We start from the raw sequence: 13975 nt of genomic DNA, 5'->3' as shown, positions 1-13975 counted from the left end.
GTGGGAATTTCAAGTTCTAGACCAGTGCTATTCAATAGAAATTTCTGTGAATATGTTCTATATCTGCACAGTACAATATGGTTACCAGTAGCCACTACTAGATATATGGCTTGATATATGATACCTGATATATGGCTGGTACCATTGAGGAACAGAATTTTTCATTTTATTTTAATTAATTTAAATTTAGCCACACATGGCTCATGGCTAACATATTGGACAGTGCAGCTCTAAATAATTCCAGACAAACAGATTCTAATACCAGAGTAAAAAAATGAAGGTTTTCAGAATGGTGGGAGCTGGCTCTCAAGGAGAGGGACGGGTCAGGACGCACTGAGTATTGATTGAAGCTGCTTTGGGTGGGCCACTGCCCGTCCCAAGAGGAACCATGGTAGGATGCTCAGAAGCAGCTGAAGATGAGCTTGAGAATCAGGCAGGGACAAGACGGGTCCTAATGGGGTCCTAATGGGGTATGGGATACGGAAATGAAGCAAAAGGAGGTGTAGAGATGGAGGTGGAGGAGGTGCAGGGAAGAGATACCTCCCTGTGAGATAACTACTAACACCAGGCCTGGAGAGTTCTAACTCCACCTTAGTCCCTTCTCCCCGTGCCCCCACCACTGTAAATTTTAATGGAAGGATCATTAAATATCTCCTAGAGCAACTCACATTCTGCAGAGTAATAAACTGAGGTCCAAAGAGGTGACTGGGCTGTCCAGCGTTATATATTGAATCTGTAGCAGAATCAGGACCACAGCCGCATCGCCACTCACACCCCCACGCACCCTCCTCCCACCCTCAACCAGCTCCACTACAGGAAGGTCGAGCTTCGGAAGGAGAACTGCAGGTAGACAATGAGCAGGCCCAGTGAGGCCCAGAAGAGGCCCCAGCGAAGGGAGAAGAAGTTGTAGCCCGATGCCTCCTGGGCCCGTGGCTTGGAGGCACCGGAGAAGGTCACGTCCTCCTCCAGCAGCTTCTCGCTGGGCTTCCAGTGCACGATGCCCTCCTGGCAGGCCTCGCAGAACTCTCCGCGGTGCCGCCGGTTGTCTTGGCGGCTGGCCATGTGGATGCGGTACTGGCCGCCGCTCTCCCCGTAGCGCTGCTCGCGCAGGCTGGTGATGAGGTTGTCCACCAGGCTCTCGATGTTCTCCTTCAGCATGCTCGACTCGTCCAGCCGCGCCGTGCCGCACTCGTAGCACAGCTGCTTGAAGACGCGCATGCGCACCGAGCGCGCCCGCTGCGCACGGTCCAGGTACATGTGGAAGAGGATGACCACGTGGGGCGACTGCCAGGTGTGCCAGCACCAGGAGCAGTGGAACCTGCGGCGGAGGGAGGCAGGGATGGAGAAGGTGGGCCTCCCTCCCAGCCACAGCCGGCCTGGAGGAGCCTGGAAAGGAGGAGCCCTGTGTGCCTATACCTGGAAGTTGAGGCGGAGTGTTTACCACCCCGGGGGTACATTAGTGCCTGAGCCAGCGTCTCAGTCTCCTCCTGGTGAGCTGCCCTCGGCCTGGAGCAGCATCCTCAGGAGCCAGATGCTGGAGCCATCTGGCTTCCAGCAGTGCTCTCCACCTGCCTCCTGCGGGCCCTCCCGTGGCCCTGGTCCCCCCAAGCCTAATGCACTCAGGACATGGGTCTGGACGCTGCGGACTCACTCCCCCCAATCTGGGCCTTATTTCTCATCTGTGAAATGCAGGATAATTGTGTCCAATAAGCATCCTTCTGCTCAGACCTCCCATGACTCTGATAAGGGGGATGACCACACGTCTCACTCATGCATCCTGTCTGTTCTGGGGCAAAGAGATGCCTCTAGCTGTCCCAAGCACAGATCACCAAGAATCCACCGGATGGCCAGGTGGATGGGTGGTGCACCAGCAGGGGGAGGACTACAGAGTTTGGTCCCTGCACCTTCACAAAGAACACTCTCCTGTCCCTTGACAAATCATCCCTAGATCCCACTGCAGGCCCACAGAAGAGACTGGAAAGGTGTATCCTGGTCTGCATCCCCCTCCACACACATACACACATGTACACTTACGTACACACAGGCCACTTTGTCTACCCTGGGCCCCTTCGAGTCCCAGCCTCAGGAAACATGGAGGGAAGTGGCCTGGGACGCATACGGCCTAGGCTTCATCTCAGCCCCCACCCAGTGCTGGCACCCCTTCAGTGGCAGAGAACTCATGACGTCCAGTGGCAGTTCCTTCCGTCCGTGAGATAAAGCTCTTCCAGGCCCCTGTTACCAAGGCTTTACAGGCTGTCCAGAGTCCACTGGGTTGAGTCTGCCCTCACCGCTAACCCTCTATGGGATCCCTGTTGACGGCCCTGAAGGACCTCTGATGAGGAACTCAGTTCAGTCCAACAGACACCACCCAGCACCTACTGTATGCCAAGCACCACGCAGCGCAGCGGGGTGGAGATGAAGCCAAGCCTGGCCCTGAGCCCTGGGGCCCACAGACAGCGTAAGCGCAGCACAGTACCCAGTGCAGCCCAAGGCAGGAATGGCAGGCCAGAGCATCCTGACTGGTCCTGAGCCAGAAGGGGCGTGTCCCCCTCCATCCTGCCTCCCTGTGCTAGGCCAGAGCTGCAGGGCACCAGGGTTACAATGCTTACAGGTAGGGTGAGCCTCTGCACAGAATATGCACAAGGGTGACGCCTCTCCAGCCCTGCCTGAGGCCAGCTGGGAGCCACAGATCACCAGCCAGGAATAGGACCAGCTGATCCCTGAGGTGAGAGGAGCCACGAGCCTACGGAGCTCAGCCCCAAACCCCTGGACCCCTGCACCTGAGTTTCCAACCCTTTGCACCCCTCCCACCAGCCAGCCCGGAGCTTCACATCTTCAGTCCCCTCCTTCTGCACCTCTTTAAATCAAGCCAATCCAGAGATGTTTCCCCTCCCTCAAGCCACACCTCAGATCTTAAATCTCAAAGCATCAGACCTAGTAGGAGGGGACCTTAGGATATCTAGTCAAACTTTTATTTCATTGAGAGAAAGAGAGCCGTCTGCACACACAGCTAGTCAGAGACAGAGCCGAGACCCAGCCTGTAACAGGTGCCCAAAAGATGTCTCTTGAATAGATTTGAATTGAAATGAACCAACCAACCTCTGCCTCTCTGACTGTTGTCCCAAAGGCAAGTTCACTCTAATATTTGCAGCTCTTGGGGCAGGAGTACAGGTGTAAGCTCCTCACCCACGGCCTGCCTCCTTCTGTTCCCACCGCCAGCCCAAGGAGCTTAGCATGCAAGCATGTGTGAACAGCCCAGTCTGTGTGTCCACACCCGCAGGACACAGCCCCCTGTTGCCCTCCCCAGGGGCCTAGGGCTACTGTCTGTCCTTGATTCAATGGACCCAGGGAAGAGGCCCATACAGTGTGTGCCTTTTTTTTTTTTTTTTTTTTTTTGCGGTACGCGGGCCTCTCACTGTTGTGGCCTCTCCCATTGCGGAGCACAGGCTCTGTACGCGCAGGCTCAGTGGCCACGGCTCACGGGCCCAGCCGCTCCGCGGCATGTGGGATCTTCCCAGACCGGGGCACGAACCCGCGTCCCCTGCATCGGCAGGCGGACTCTCAACCACTGCGCCACCAGGGAAGCCCCTATTTTTAAAAATCTGATTTCCTCATTGTACTCCTCATCTCTTACCTGAAACCTCCTGACACTGAATTAAGACAGCTCAGGCCCACAAATGGGAAATTAGTCGGCCAAGGAAATTACTGCCCTCAGGACCGGGCTGCTTACTCCTTGATCACTCCCTCTCAGCAGTCAGCTTCCAGCCAGGAGAGATGGGGGTTCCTGTGAGTTCCTGGGAACAGAACCAACTGAGGAGCTTATGGCCCAGTCAGGAGTGAATCTCTGGGAGACATTGTGTCATTGTTCCCACAACAAATGACAATGAAAAAAACCCAAAAAGATAGAGGGTGGAATTGTCAGGGTTTACCTGCTTGCTTTTACTCAAATGATGCCACCCCCTTAGGCCTAGAATCAGACTTAATTTGAGTGGGAGCCGTCTCAGCAGAGACCAGTATGTCATCTTTCTGTACCACCGCCCTGTTTTCTCTCAAGAAGAAACGCTTGCTATACAATCAGTGAGCACAATTACAGCCTCACTTTTCTACACATGGGTTGCTCCAGGAATCCCAGTGTAAGAGCTCACTAATGTATACATGTGTGTAGCTGTGGCCACGTCACACACTGGCAGTTTCACTATGCATTGCTGCCATATTTTTTAATCCAGATAATACTTCAAAACATAAAGGAATTTGTATTCCTTTATAAAATTAAACACTGTGTGCCTGTATTCTGCAAACAAAATTGGCAAAGGGGTGGGGGATGAAAGAACCATTCCCCCTCTCCAATTTGGAAAGTGGGTCAATAAATACCTTTGTAAAATAATCATTATTTATATGTTACTTCTTAGAATAATAAGGAATGTCAATGGGGAACCTAAAAATAAAAGTAATGAAGAGTGAGGGAGGTGAACAGATATCCCTGGGGGCTTTTGAAAACTCTATGTACCCTGACCCCAGAGATTTCAATACATGGTCTTGAGGGGGATATACCCCCTCCACCCATTCTGGTTCTGGAAAGACACCCTCATTGACAGCCATTGTTACTGATGGGAATATGTTGTCCCACAGGCATCTTGGTGCCAAAAAAGAGAAAGAAAAATGAAGGTTGGGTAAAACTGAGATAGTGGTTCAGGATATTTCTTTACTTAGAAACAAATCCAGGGGAAATGCAAGCTGAGTCCTGTCTTCTCTTTCTCCACAATTCAAGGAACCAAGGAAGGTGCTACAGGGCAAAGCAAAGGTCCCAGGGGGAATCTTCCCAGTAGCGGTTAGGATGGCCTCTCATCCCCAAGATGCAGTGCTCAGGCAGCATGGTCCAAGCTCCACTCTGGGCGAGAGGTGACCTCTGAGTGTCGGGGCATTCACATGGTCAGACCAGCCCACAGCTCTCAAACAGTGTGTGTAGCGAAACACCCTCTGGGGAAGATTTCACGCCTCTCTGTTATCAGTTGGCAGCAGACAGGACAAGAGCAGGCAGGCAAGATTCTATTCCTGCTGGTTTTCAAAAGTCCAAATTCTATGGGCCATGCTTCCTAGGCAGCCCAAAGTCTGTATTAAGGGTGGCCATACCTACTGTCACTTTTTTTCAGGGCCTTTTAATGTTAGGCAGAGATTCGGTGAAGAATTGTCACACTATCTGTGGGAAGAACATAAATAAAAAGAGGGAGGTGGGAGAAGGGGGCGCTCTACACAAGGAAAAAAAAAAGAGGATGGGGTTTGAATAAGTGAGTTAGTGGTTCAGGAGGGAAGACTATAGAATTCTCTGCTGAAAAGAGACAGTCGGACTCAGAAGATCTGGAGATACTCTCAGCGGGTGCAGCCAGTGCTGACTTCTGTCCAATAAGTAGAGGGCCTCCGTCAGAGTCCCCTAACTATACTGAGAACCTGTCAGTTTCTGATGAGCTGAGGCTCAACACACACAAAGAACCATGACTCCGCCCTGGGACAGTCATGGCAGAGCAAAAAGGAAGCTTGGGAAAGCTTATGCTGGCTCTTAAAACTCCCATTCTGAAATGACATTTTTCACTTCTCCTCACATTCCATTGGCCAAATCAAGTCATGTAGCCAAGGCTGCAGTTGGGCAGGGAAATATATTTTGCCAAAGGAGGGAGGGGGGCACCTTAGGGAGTGGTACCAAGCACTTTGGACTCAGTAAAATAAAAATAAAAATAAAATTCATCACAGCATCCACCTGAATGATGGGCACCCTCCTGGAACAATGGAGCTAAACAGGTTTTATGGTGCAGTGTAGTCAGAAATCCTGAATTCTAATCTCTAACTTCTCTTAGACCTTCTCTGTGACCTCAGTGAAAGGGACACCTGTAGAGGATGGAGACCACATGTCCTGAGTTCTCCAGAAGGATCTTCATTTCAAGGCCACTGCGATGTTTCCCAGGAGAATACGTACTTAGCAGATCATGGGGAACTGCGGTCAGTATAAGTTGTTGAACCGTACTCCAGAACCTTGAGAATCCAGCCCCAAAGTCCTAGAAAAATGGCTTTACTAAATTCCCTTGCATAGTTGGACAGAAAGACATATTTGTAAAAATGGTAATTAACAAAATAAAAGCATGCACTTCAGCACCACAGATTCTAACCACCACCAAGACTGTTCCAGAGGCAATCATACCTGAGGTTGGCAGCAAGGATGCTACTCTGTCTAGTTCCAGTTCTTGGAGGACAGGATTATAAAAATCAACCTTTCTGCTGACCACAACTAAAAAATGCTGCTTAAAATATTGTTTATAAAAGCATTAATTATATAACAAGATCCTTTTGCACCATTAGGGCAAAATGTACATGAGGCAGGAAGCCAGAAAGACGAGCAGAGCGCTAAAGCTGCTTTTACTCTGAAGACACTTGTCAAATCAGATGAAATAGAGCCGCTGTATTATCCCTTCAGAGGACCCAGGACAACAGGAGACACAGTCTAGGGTCCACCTAAGGGAGGGAGCATAATAAGAGACCCTCTGCCCAGAGGGCTGGAACCAGGAAGGGCAACACCTCCAGTGTAGCAATGAATGGGAAACATCAACCCCAGCCACTCCCAGAAGACTGCAAGGATAATTGCCTTGACCATGAGGAGGAAAACGTATTGTTTAGCTTCAGAATTGGATAAACACTTATAATGATATGGGGATAATTACTAAATGAATAGGAACAGAATATATCTAAACTTTCATCCTAATAGAGAGAAAATAATATAATTATTAGAAAACATATAATCCAAAAGAAAACAAGAAAGAAGAGAGGGAGAATCAAAATACAGTGAGACATGAATTCCCTGGCAGTCCCAGTGGTTAGGACTCTGCACTTCCACTGCAGGGGACACAGGTTCAACCCCTGGTTGGGGAACTAACATCCCACGTGCCGCACAGCGCGGCCCAAAAAAATGTAGAAGAAGAAAAAGAAGAAGGATCTTTAAACAAAATACAGTGAGGCATAGATAACAAAAAATCAGATAATGGCAAATAGATTAGCAAATGCATTAAGTATAAATAAACTGAATGTCCAGTTATAAGGCAAAGATTGTCTGACTGAATTAAAAAACAACATCCAATGACAATCCCAACAGAATATTGTTAGACACCCACCTGACAGGCAAAAATGAAAATGCGTGATCAAGCTAAGGACTGGTGATGTTAACAAGTAACATGAACTGCAATGTGCGGTTGGTGGAAATTTACATAACCCTTTTGGGGAAGTTGTCACTGCCTTGCAAGGCTGAACATTCAAGAACGCTATGATCTGGCCATTATACTCCTGGGTGCATATCCTAGAGAAACGCTTTCACATTTTCACTAGATTACACCTATGATAATGTTCATACATCATGTTTGGAAGGATGCAAATCACATTCCAATGCATTTCATTCCACTTCTCTCTACCCTATTCCATTCCTCTACATTCAATTCTATTCCTCCCCAGTCCGTTTTATTCTTTTCCATTTCCCTTTACAAATGTCCATCAACCAAAGGATGGACACACACACTGGAACACTACAGAGCAATAAAAATAAGTTAGTTCTACTCATATCAACATGATAAAATTTCATCTTACTCCTTTTTCTCCACTTCTGTCATGTTGATGTGAGTACAAGTAATTAATCTGTGATTTAATGAATTGATATATTAAATGTGTATATGTTAAAATATTTAAATATATGAATAAAAGTATATATAGTGATTAAAGTAACTATAAGTTTTCTCCGTGGGAAGGGAGAGGGGTGCTTGTGTTAGGGGATTATTACATATTGTGAATGAAAGAGTTTTCAGGGGGCTGGCAAACTCTTTCTGACCTAGGTGTTTGTTATGTAAGTTTTCAGTGTATAATTATTCTTTAAATTTTATGCGTATGTCTTACGTACTCTTCTGTATATAGGATATATTTCACAATTTACAACAAAGTGGATACCACCCCCTTTCTGGGAGAGATCTCCTTTCCCGTTGCTCAGATGGCCCCAAAGTACCAGCATCTAGCAATGGCCCTTCTGAATATTTTCATTAAGGTGGTCATAGATTTTAAAACTGAAAGAGGACTAGAAAAACCATCATCCCCCTACTCTGAGAAAAGCTTGGGCAGATGAGCAAAGGAAATTCAAATAAGGAAATAATGAGACAGTGCCTGGCAAATAGCAAGCTCTTAGTGAATATTCCAGGTTCTTCTTCCACAGCACCTGCCATACTATCATTGCATTTCCTCCACAAGTCCAATTATTCTTTGTTTTCTCCAATGACTAACAAAACCTTACATAGTAGGTGCTCAGTAAAATGTGTTTAATGAGTGAATAGTGGTGAGACTGTATATAACCTTTACAATTTAGATTGAATGTAAATTTTACTAACACAGGAACCATAAAAATATGTCCCTACAGATCCCATAGCATATGGAATTGCATATTATAGAAGTACAATAGGTGTTGTGAATTCCATTCACTTCACAGCAACAAAGATTCTTTTAACATCCATGACGTGCTAGGATGGAAACGAAGTGCCACGGGGGACACATAATTACGTGATCTGCCCACATGGGCAGGAAACAGCCCTCAAATGGTGGGATTGAAGGGGCGCTCTAACACCTGTAGCTTCTTGGAATTAGGTTTACGATGCACAGGTCTGGAAGATTATTCTTCCAGGCACTGTAAGCTTAACACAATGCCAGTTATCAGAAAGGGGGAAAGCCCTGAACCTACCGAAAACGACCCTCAAAGAGGATATCTAATTTTTAAATAGAATTTTTATTTCACTCAGACATATCAGACTCGTCAGCCACTATGTATATAATGGACATAAAATTTCTAGTATTATTATTAAGAATTTTTCTGATGCAGCACTCAGAACTCTTGGCTTTAAATTTGGGGCAAACTGCCATTGACCTCAGTGTTATAGGCCAAAGAGAATGCAAGACAGGTGTTCTTTTTTTTAAAGATCTTTACTTCAAATAAAATTTTTTAAATTAATTAATTAATTTATTTTTGGCTGTGTTGGGTCTTTGTTGCTGCGCGCAGGCTTTCTCTAGTTGCGGTGAGTGGGGCCTACTCTTCGTTGTGGTGCGTGGGCTTCTTATTGCGGTGGTTTCTCTTGCTGCGGAGCACGGGCTCTAGGCTCCCAGGCTTCAGTTGTTGTGGCTCGCAGGCTCTAGAGCACAGGCTGAGTAGTTGTGGCGCACGGGCTTAGTTGCTCCGAGGCATGTGGGATCTTCCCAGACTAGGGATCGAACCCGGGTTCTCTGCATTGGCAGGCGGATCCTTAACCACTGCGCTATCAGGGAAGTCCAAGACGTGGTTCTTAAAACACCGTTTTTTACATGTATCCAACTCAGCCTCAAGTTCACTAAATTCTTTCTCATCTTTTCTTAATATTAAAGTCTTTACATTTGTCTTTCCTCCTTTGCAACACTACAAGTTTTTCCTCTGAGCACACAGTATATTTGGATAAATATGTGCACCACACATATTTAAAAGAGACTTCCAGAAGGGGTGATGCAAGCCCTTGAAGAATGAGCAACTGACAGCTAAACAAAGAAGGGGGATAAATGTATTCAAAGTAGAGGAAACCATTGGCAAAGACTTCAAGGATGAAATAATCTAGAATCGTTCTTGAAACTCCAATGAGAGATATGTGGGACCTGGATTATAAAGGATTTTTCAATGTCATGCAAAGCATTAAGACTTTGTCTTAAAGGGAACGTGGAATCACGGGAATCATTTTAAGCCTGAACTACCTGATCTTATTTGCACACCAATAGTGGGCCAGTAAAGGGCATTGATCTCTCCCCCTTTCCCCAGGAATGGCTGGTGCTTCGAAGTGCTGCTCCCATGACACTGTAGCCCTGGGCTCTGATCTGTCTAACTTCTTGCAAATCCACACCCCTCTGCAGGAGGGATGGGGAGAACTTTCACTCTGTCATACAAAAAAAACTCTAGAGAGTTTGCCCTGCCAGTTCAGACCTGCTGGATTCAGTGTCATGAGAAAATAGAGAAATAAATAGTTTACAATGTTTATGCTGGAAAGCAATTAATACTCAGAATTTGAACATTAAACGTTTTAATCAGTTTATATTGTCAATAAAGTTTCTATGGATTGTTTTCCAACAATGGAGATCCAGGTGAATAAGAAATAGATACACTGATGCTTGTAAGTTTGCATTAGTACATTAGTATTTGTCAAATGAACACAGACACCCCCAAGACATACATAGCCAGCAAGTTGCCTAATATCTCCTACCTAGTTTTTTTTTTTTTGAGACAATCTTTGTTTTATTTTATTTTTTATAGTTTTTTATTTTATTTTTAATATTTTAATTTTATTGTAAATTTAATAATTTACAATGTGTTAATTTCAGGTGTATAGCAAAGTGAATCTGTTATACATATACACATATATATATCTCCACTCTTTTTAAGATTCTTTTCCCGTATAGGCCATTACAGAGCACTGAGTAGAGTTCCCTGTGCTATACAATAGGTCCTTATTAGTTATCTATTTTGTATATAGTGGTGTGTATGTGTCAATCCCAATCTTCCAATTTATCCCTTCCCCTGCCCTTACCCCCTGGTAACCTTAAGTTTATCTTCTACATCTGTAACTCTATTTCTGTTTTGTAGGTAAGTTCATTTGTAGACATATTTTAGATTCCACATATAAGCGATATCATATGACATTTGTCTTTCTCTGACTTATTTCACTTAGTATGACAATCTCTAGGACCATCCATATTGCTGCAAATGGCATCATTTTATTCTTCTTTATGGATGAATAATATGTCATTGTATATATGTACCACATCTTCTTTATCCATTTCTCTGCCAATGGACATCTAGGCTGCTTCCATGTCCTGGCTATTGTAAATAGTGTTTCAGTGAACATTGGGATGCATGTATATTTTCAAATTATGGTTTGCTCCAGATATATGCCCAGGAATGGGATTGCTGGATCATATGGTAGCTCTATTTTTAGTTTTTTAAGGAACCTCAGTACCATTCTCCATAGTGGCTCTACCAGTTTACATTCCCACCAACAGTGTAGGAGGGTTCCCTTTTCTCCACACCCTCTCTAGCATTTACTGTTTGTAGATTTTTTGATGATGGCCATTCTGACCAGTGTGAGGTGATACCTTATTGTACTTTTGATTTGCATTTCTCTAATAATTAATGATGTTGAGCATCTTTTCATGTGCTTTTTAACCATCTGTATGTCTTCTTTGGAGAAATGTCTAATTAGATCTTCTGTCCATTTTTTGATTGGGTTGTTTGTTTTTTTGAAATTGAGCTGCATGTGCTGTTTGTATATCTGAGAGATTAATCCCTTGTCAGCTGCTTCATTTACAAATATTTTCTCCCATTCTGAGGGTTGTCTTTTCATTTTGTTTATGGTTTCCTTTGCTGTGCAAATCTTTTAAGTCTAATTGGTCCCATTTTTTTTTTCTTTTAACATCTTTATTGGGGTATAATTGCTTTACAATGGTGTGTTAGTTTCTGCTTTATAACAAAGTGAATCAGTTATACATATACATATGTTCCCATATCTCTTCCCTCTTATCCCATTTGTTTATTTTTGTTTTTATTTTCATTTTCTAAGAGGTGGATCGAAAAAGCTCTTGCTGCGATTCATGCCAGAGTGTTCTGCCTATGTTTTCCTCTAAGAGTTTTATAGTGTCCAGGCTTACCTTTAGGTCTTTAATCGATTTTGAGTTTATTTTTGTGTACAGTGTTAGGATGTGTGGTCTCAGGACTTAATGAAGCTCCGGTTCTTCATATCTCATGGTGGAAAGAATTCAGCGAGAGACAAAGTGATAGGTAAGAAGTGGATTTATTTAAAGAGAAACGCACTCCACAGACAGAGTGTGGGCCATCTCAGAAGGCGAGAGGCCTCTCCTACCTAGTTTTTAAAAGATGATATAGGAGGACAGGAAAATCTTAATGGGAATTTATGCCAGTAAGCATGGGACAGGGAGAGTTTGAAAGTAACTTACGCTGGAGAGTAAATTCTGTGATGATAAGGTAGACGCTGCAGGTGCAAAAGGCATTACAATTACTTAATTTGCGTCGCTCCCTGCACAATTAAGCAAAGTCCAAGAGGGTGAGGGGTCCAGTCCAGAATGGTTTCAATGTCCAAGGCGGCCTGTGGATGGAAACCAGTCAGAGTACAACACCAAACTCATGGGTAGCTGCAGTTTCCACATGGGAATCCAGGTCATTCTTCTGAGAGATTTTATATGATGCAAGAGACAGCAGAAGCCACAAACCAGTTCTTGAGACATCAGGAACCGGCCAAGGAAACAACAGATTATTTCTTCACCTTAAAATCTAGTTGGGAGGAAAATCCTGATAAATCTCAATTATAATAAAAGTTAATAGTGACAGAGTGCTTACTTTACATCATGAGGTTTTCCTAGTACTTTACATATGTTAATTTATTTAAGCACACAAGAACCCTATGAGGTCAGTACTATAATTATTATCCCTATTTCACATATGAGGAAACTGAGGCATCGAAAGGCTAAGTAATTTACTGGCAGTCACATAGTTAATAAGTGACAGTTCCAAGATTTGGACCCAAACAGTCTGGCTCACCAACTACGTGCATTTTATCCACTAAGCTTTTCCCTAGGCCCAGTTTTAAAAGTAATAAATTTGGGCTTCCCTGGTGACACAGTGGTTGAGAGTCCGCCTGCCGATGCAGGGGACACGGGTTCGTGCCCCGGTCCGGGAAGATCCCACATGCCGCGGAGCGGCTGGGCCCGTGAGCCATGGCCGCTGAGCCTGCGCGTCCGGAGCCTGTGCTCTGCAACGGGAGAAGCCACAACAGTGAGAGGCCCGCGTACCACAAAAAAAAAAAAAAAGAAAGTAATAAACTCATTATAAAATGTTGAGCAATGCAACAATATATTAAAGAATAAACAAAAGTTCAACATTCTCTTCACCTCACCTCTCCCTGCCCTTCATTTTTTTGTCCAGTTATTATTGGTAAAAATTTAGAATTTTAGATAACAGAATGTGTTTGATTAAAAACAGAATCATAACATTTTTAAGTGTTGTACAGCACTGATATGTTTCCAGTTCGGTACATAATGATTCATGAGATACGGGGCCTTGTTCGTGAGCCTGTGTTCAACCCATCTGACGCCAGCATCAGCACCTCAGCTGCAGCATCTCCTTGGGCCTTGCACGTGCTGCTGCACATGCAGTACCTTGTGACGTCATTACAATACTGCCTCTGTGTGAAAAACGACTATCAAAAGAAGGAGGAAACTTTATTAAAAGGTGAAAAACTGGTTAATTTGTGATGTGAGGTCATGCTTTGGCAACCCACGATTCTCCCTGACTGTGATTCCAGTAAAAGCCAGAAAGCTTTTGTAAACATTTCTCAGTTTTCAACTTGGGGATTCTTGGAAGTTCAGGTGAAAATAGTCTCTGTCTGCTTTTAGCATAAAGGTCTCTATGGAGAGCCAGAGACCTGCGTACTTATCTCAAATTTGTAGTAACCTAGGATCAACCACTTTCACTCCTCAGCATTGATTTTCTATTTCCAAATGTCAAAAGTCCTCACCACCCCAGCCCTGTTCGCTGCTGAGATTTTGGTGTCTAGAGGCACCATGAAAAGCAAAGTGGTCTCACCAAGCCTAATACAGATGTCCATCCCCTAACTCTACTGTTTCTACGTACCTTTGTCCCTGTTTCGGTGTGCTTTTGCTTCTGGAGACCCATAGCTTCCTCCGGCTTTGTCTTACAGATTTAAGGGAATCTAGGTATTATCCAGAGTGAGATATATTTTTTAATCCATAAGTAAACAGTTATTGACTCCTATTAGTGCAGAGTGAGGCTCTGAGGCTATTGGGATGAACAAAACACAGTCCCTGCCCTTCTGGATTCCATCTGGGGCAGCACAGTGTTGCCTTTGTGGCCATGAAACAA

The 13975-nt window shown here is 44.7% G+C and overlaps 1 protein-coding gene across 1 annotated transcript; it reads right to left on the bottom strand.

Moving 5' to 3' along the window:
- Window positions 1-810: 810 nt before the first annotated feature.
- Window positions 811-13768, bottom strand: LOC115857470 (receptor-transporting protein 2-like). Its single transcript, XM_030864483.1, has 4 exons — window positions 13727-13768; window positions 13186-13292; window positions 12034-12113; window positions 811-1376 (listed from the first exon to the last, which is right to left on the bottom strand). The coding sequence occupies exons 1-4, from the start codon at window positions 13766-13768 to the stop codon at window positions 811-813; spliced, it is 795 nt and encodes a 264-aa protein (XP_030720343.1).
- Between the last annotated feature and the right edge of the window lie 207 nt (window positions 13769-13975).

Source organism: Globicephala melas, chromosome 4 (assembly GCF_963455315.2).
Source record: "Globicephala melas chromosome 4, mGloMel1.2, whole genome shotgun sequence".
Taxonomy (NCBI): Eukaryota; Metazoa; Chordata; class Mammalia; order Artiodactyla; family Delphinidae; genus Globicephala; species Globicephala melas.
This window is presented reverse-complemented; position numbering and strand designations above follow the sequence as displayed.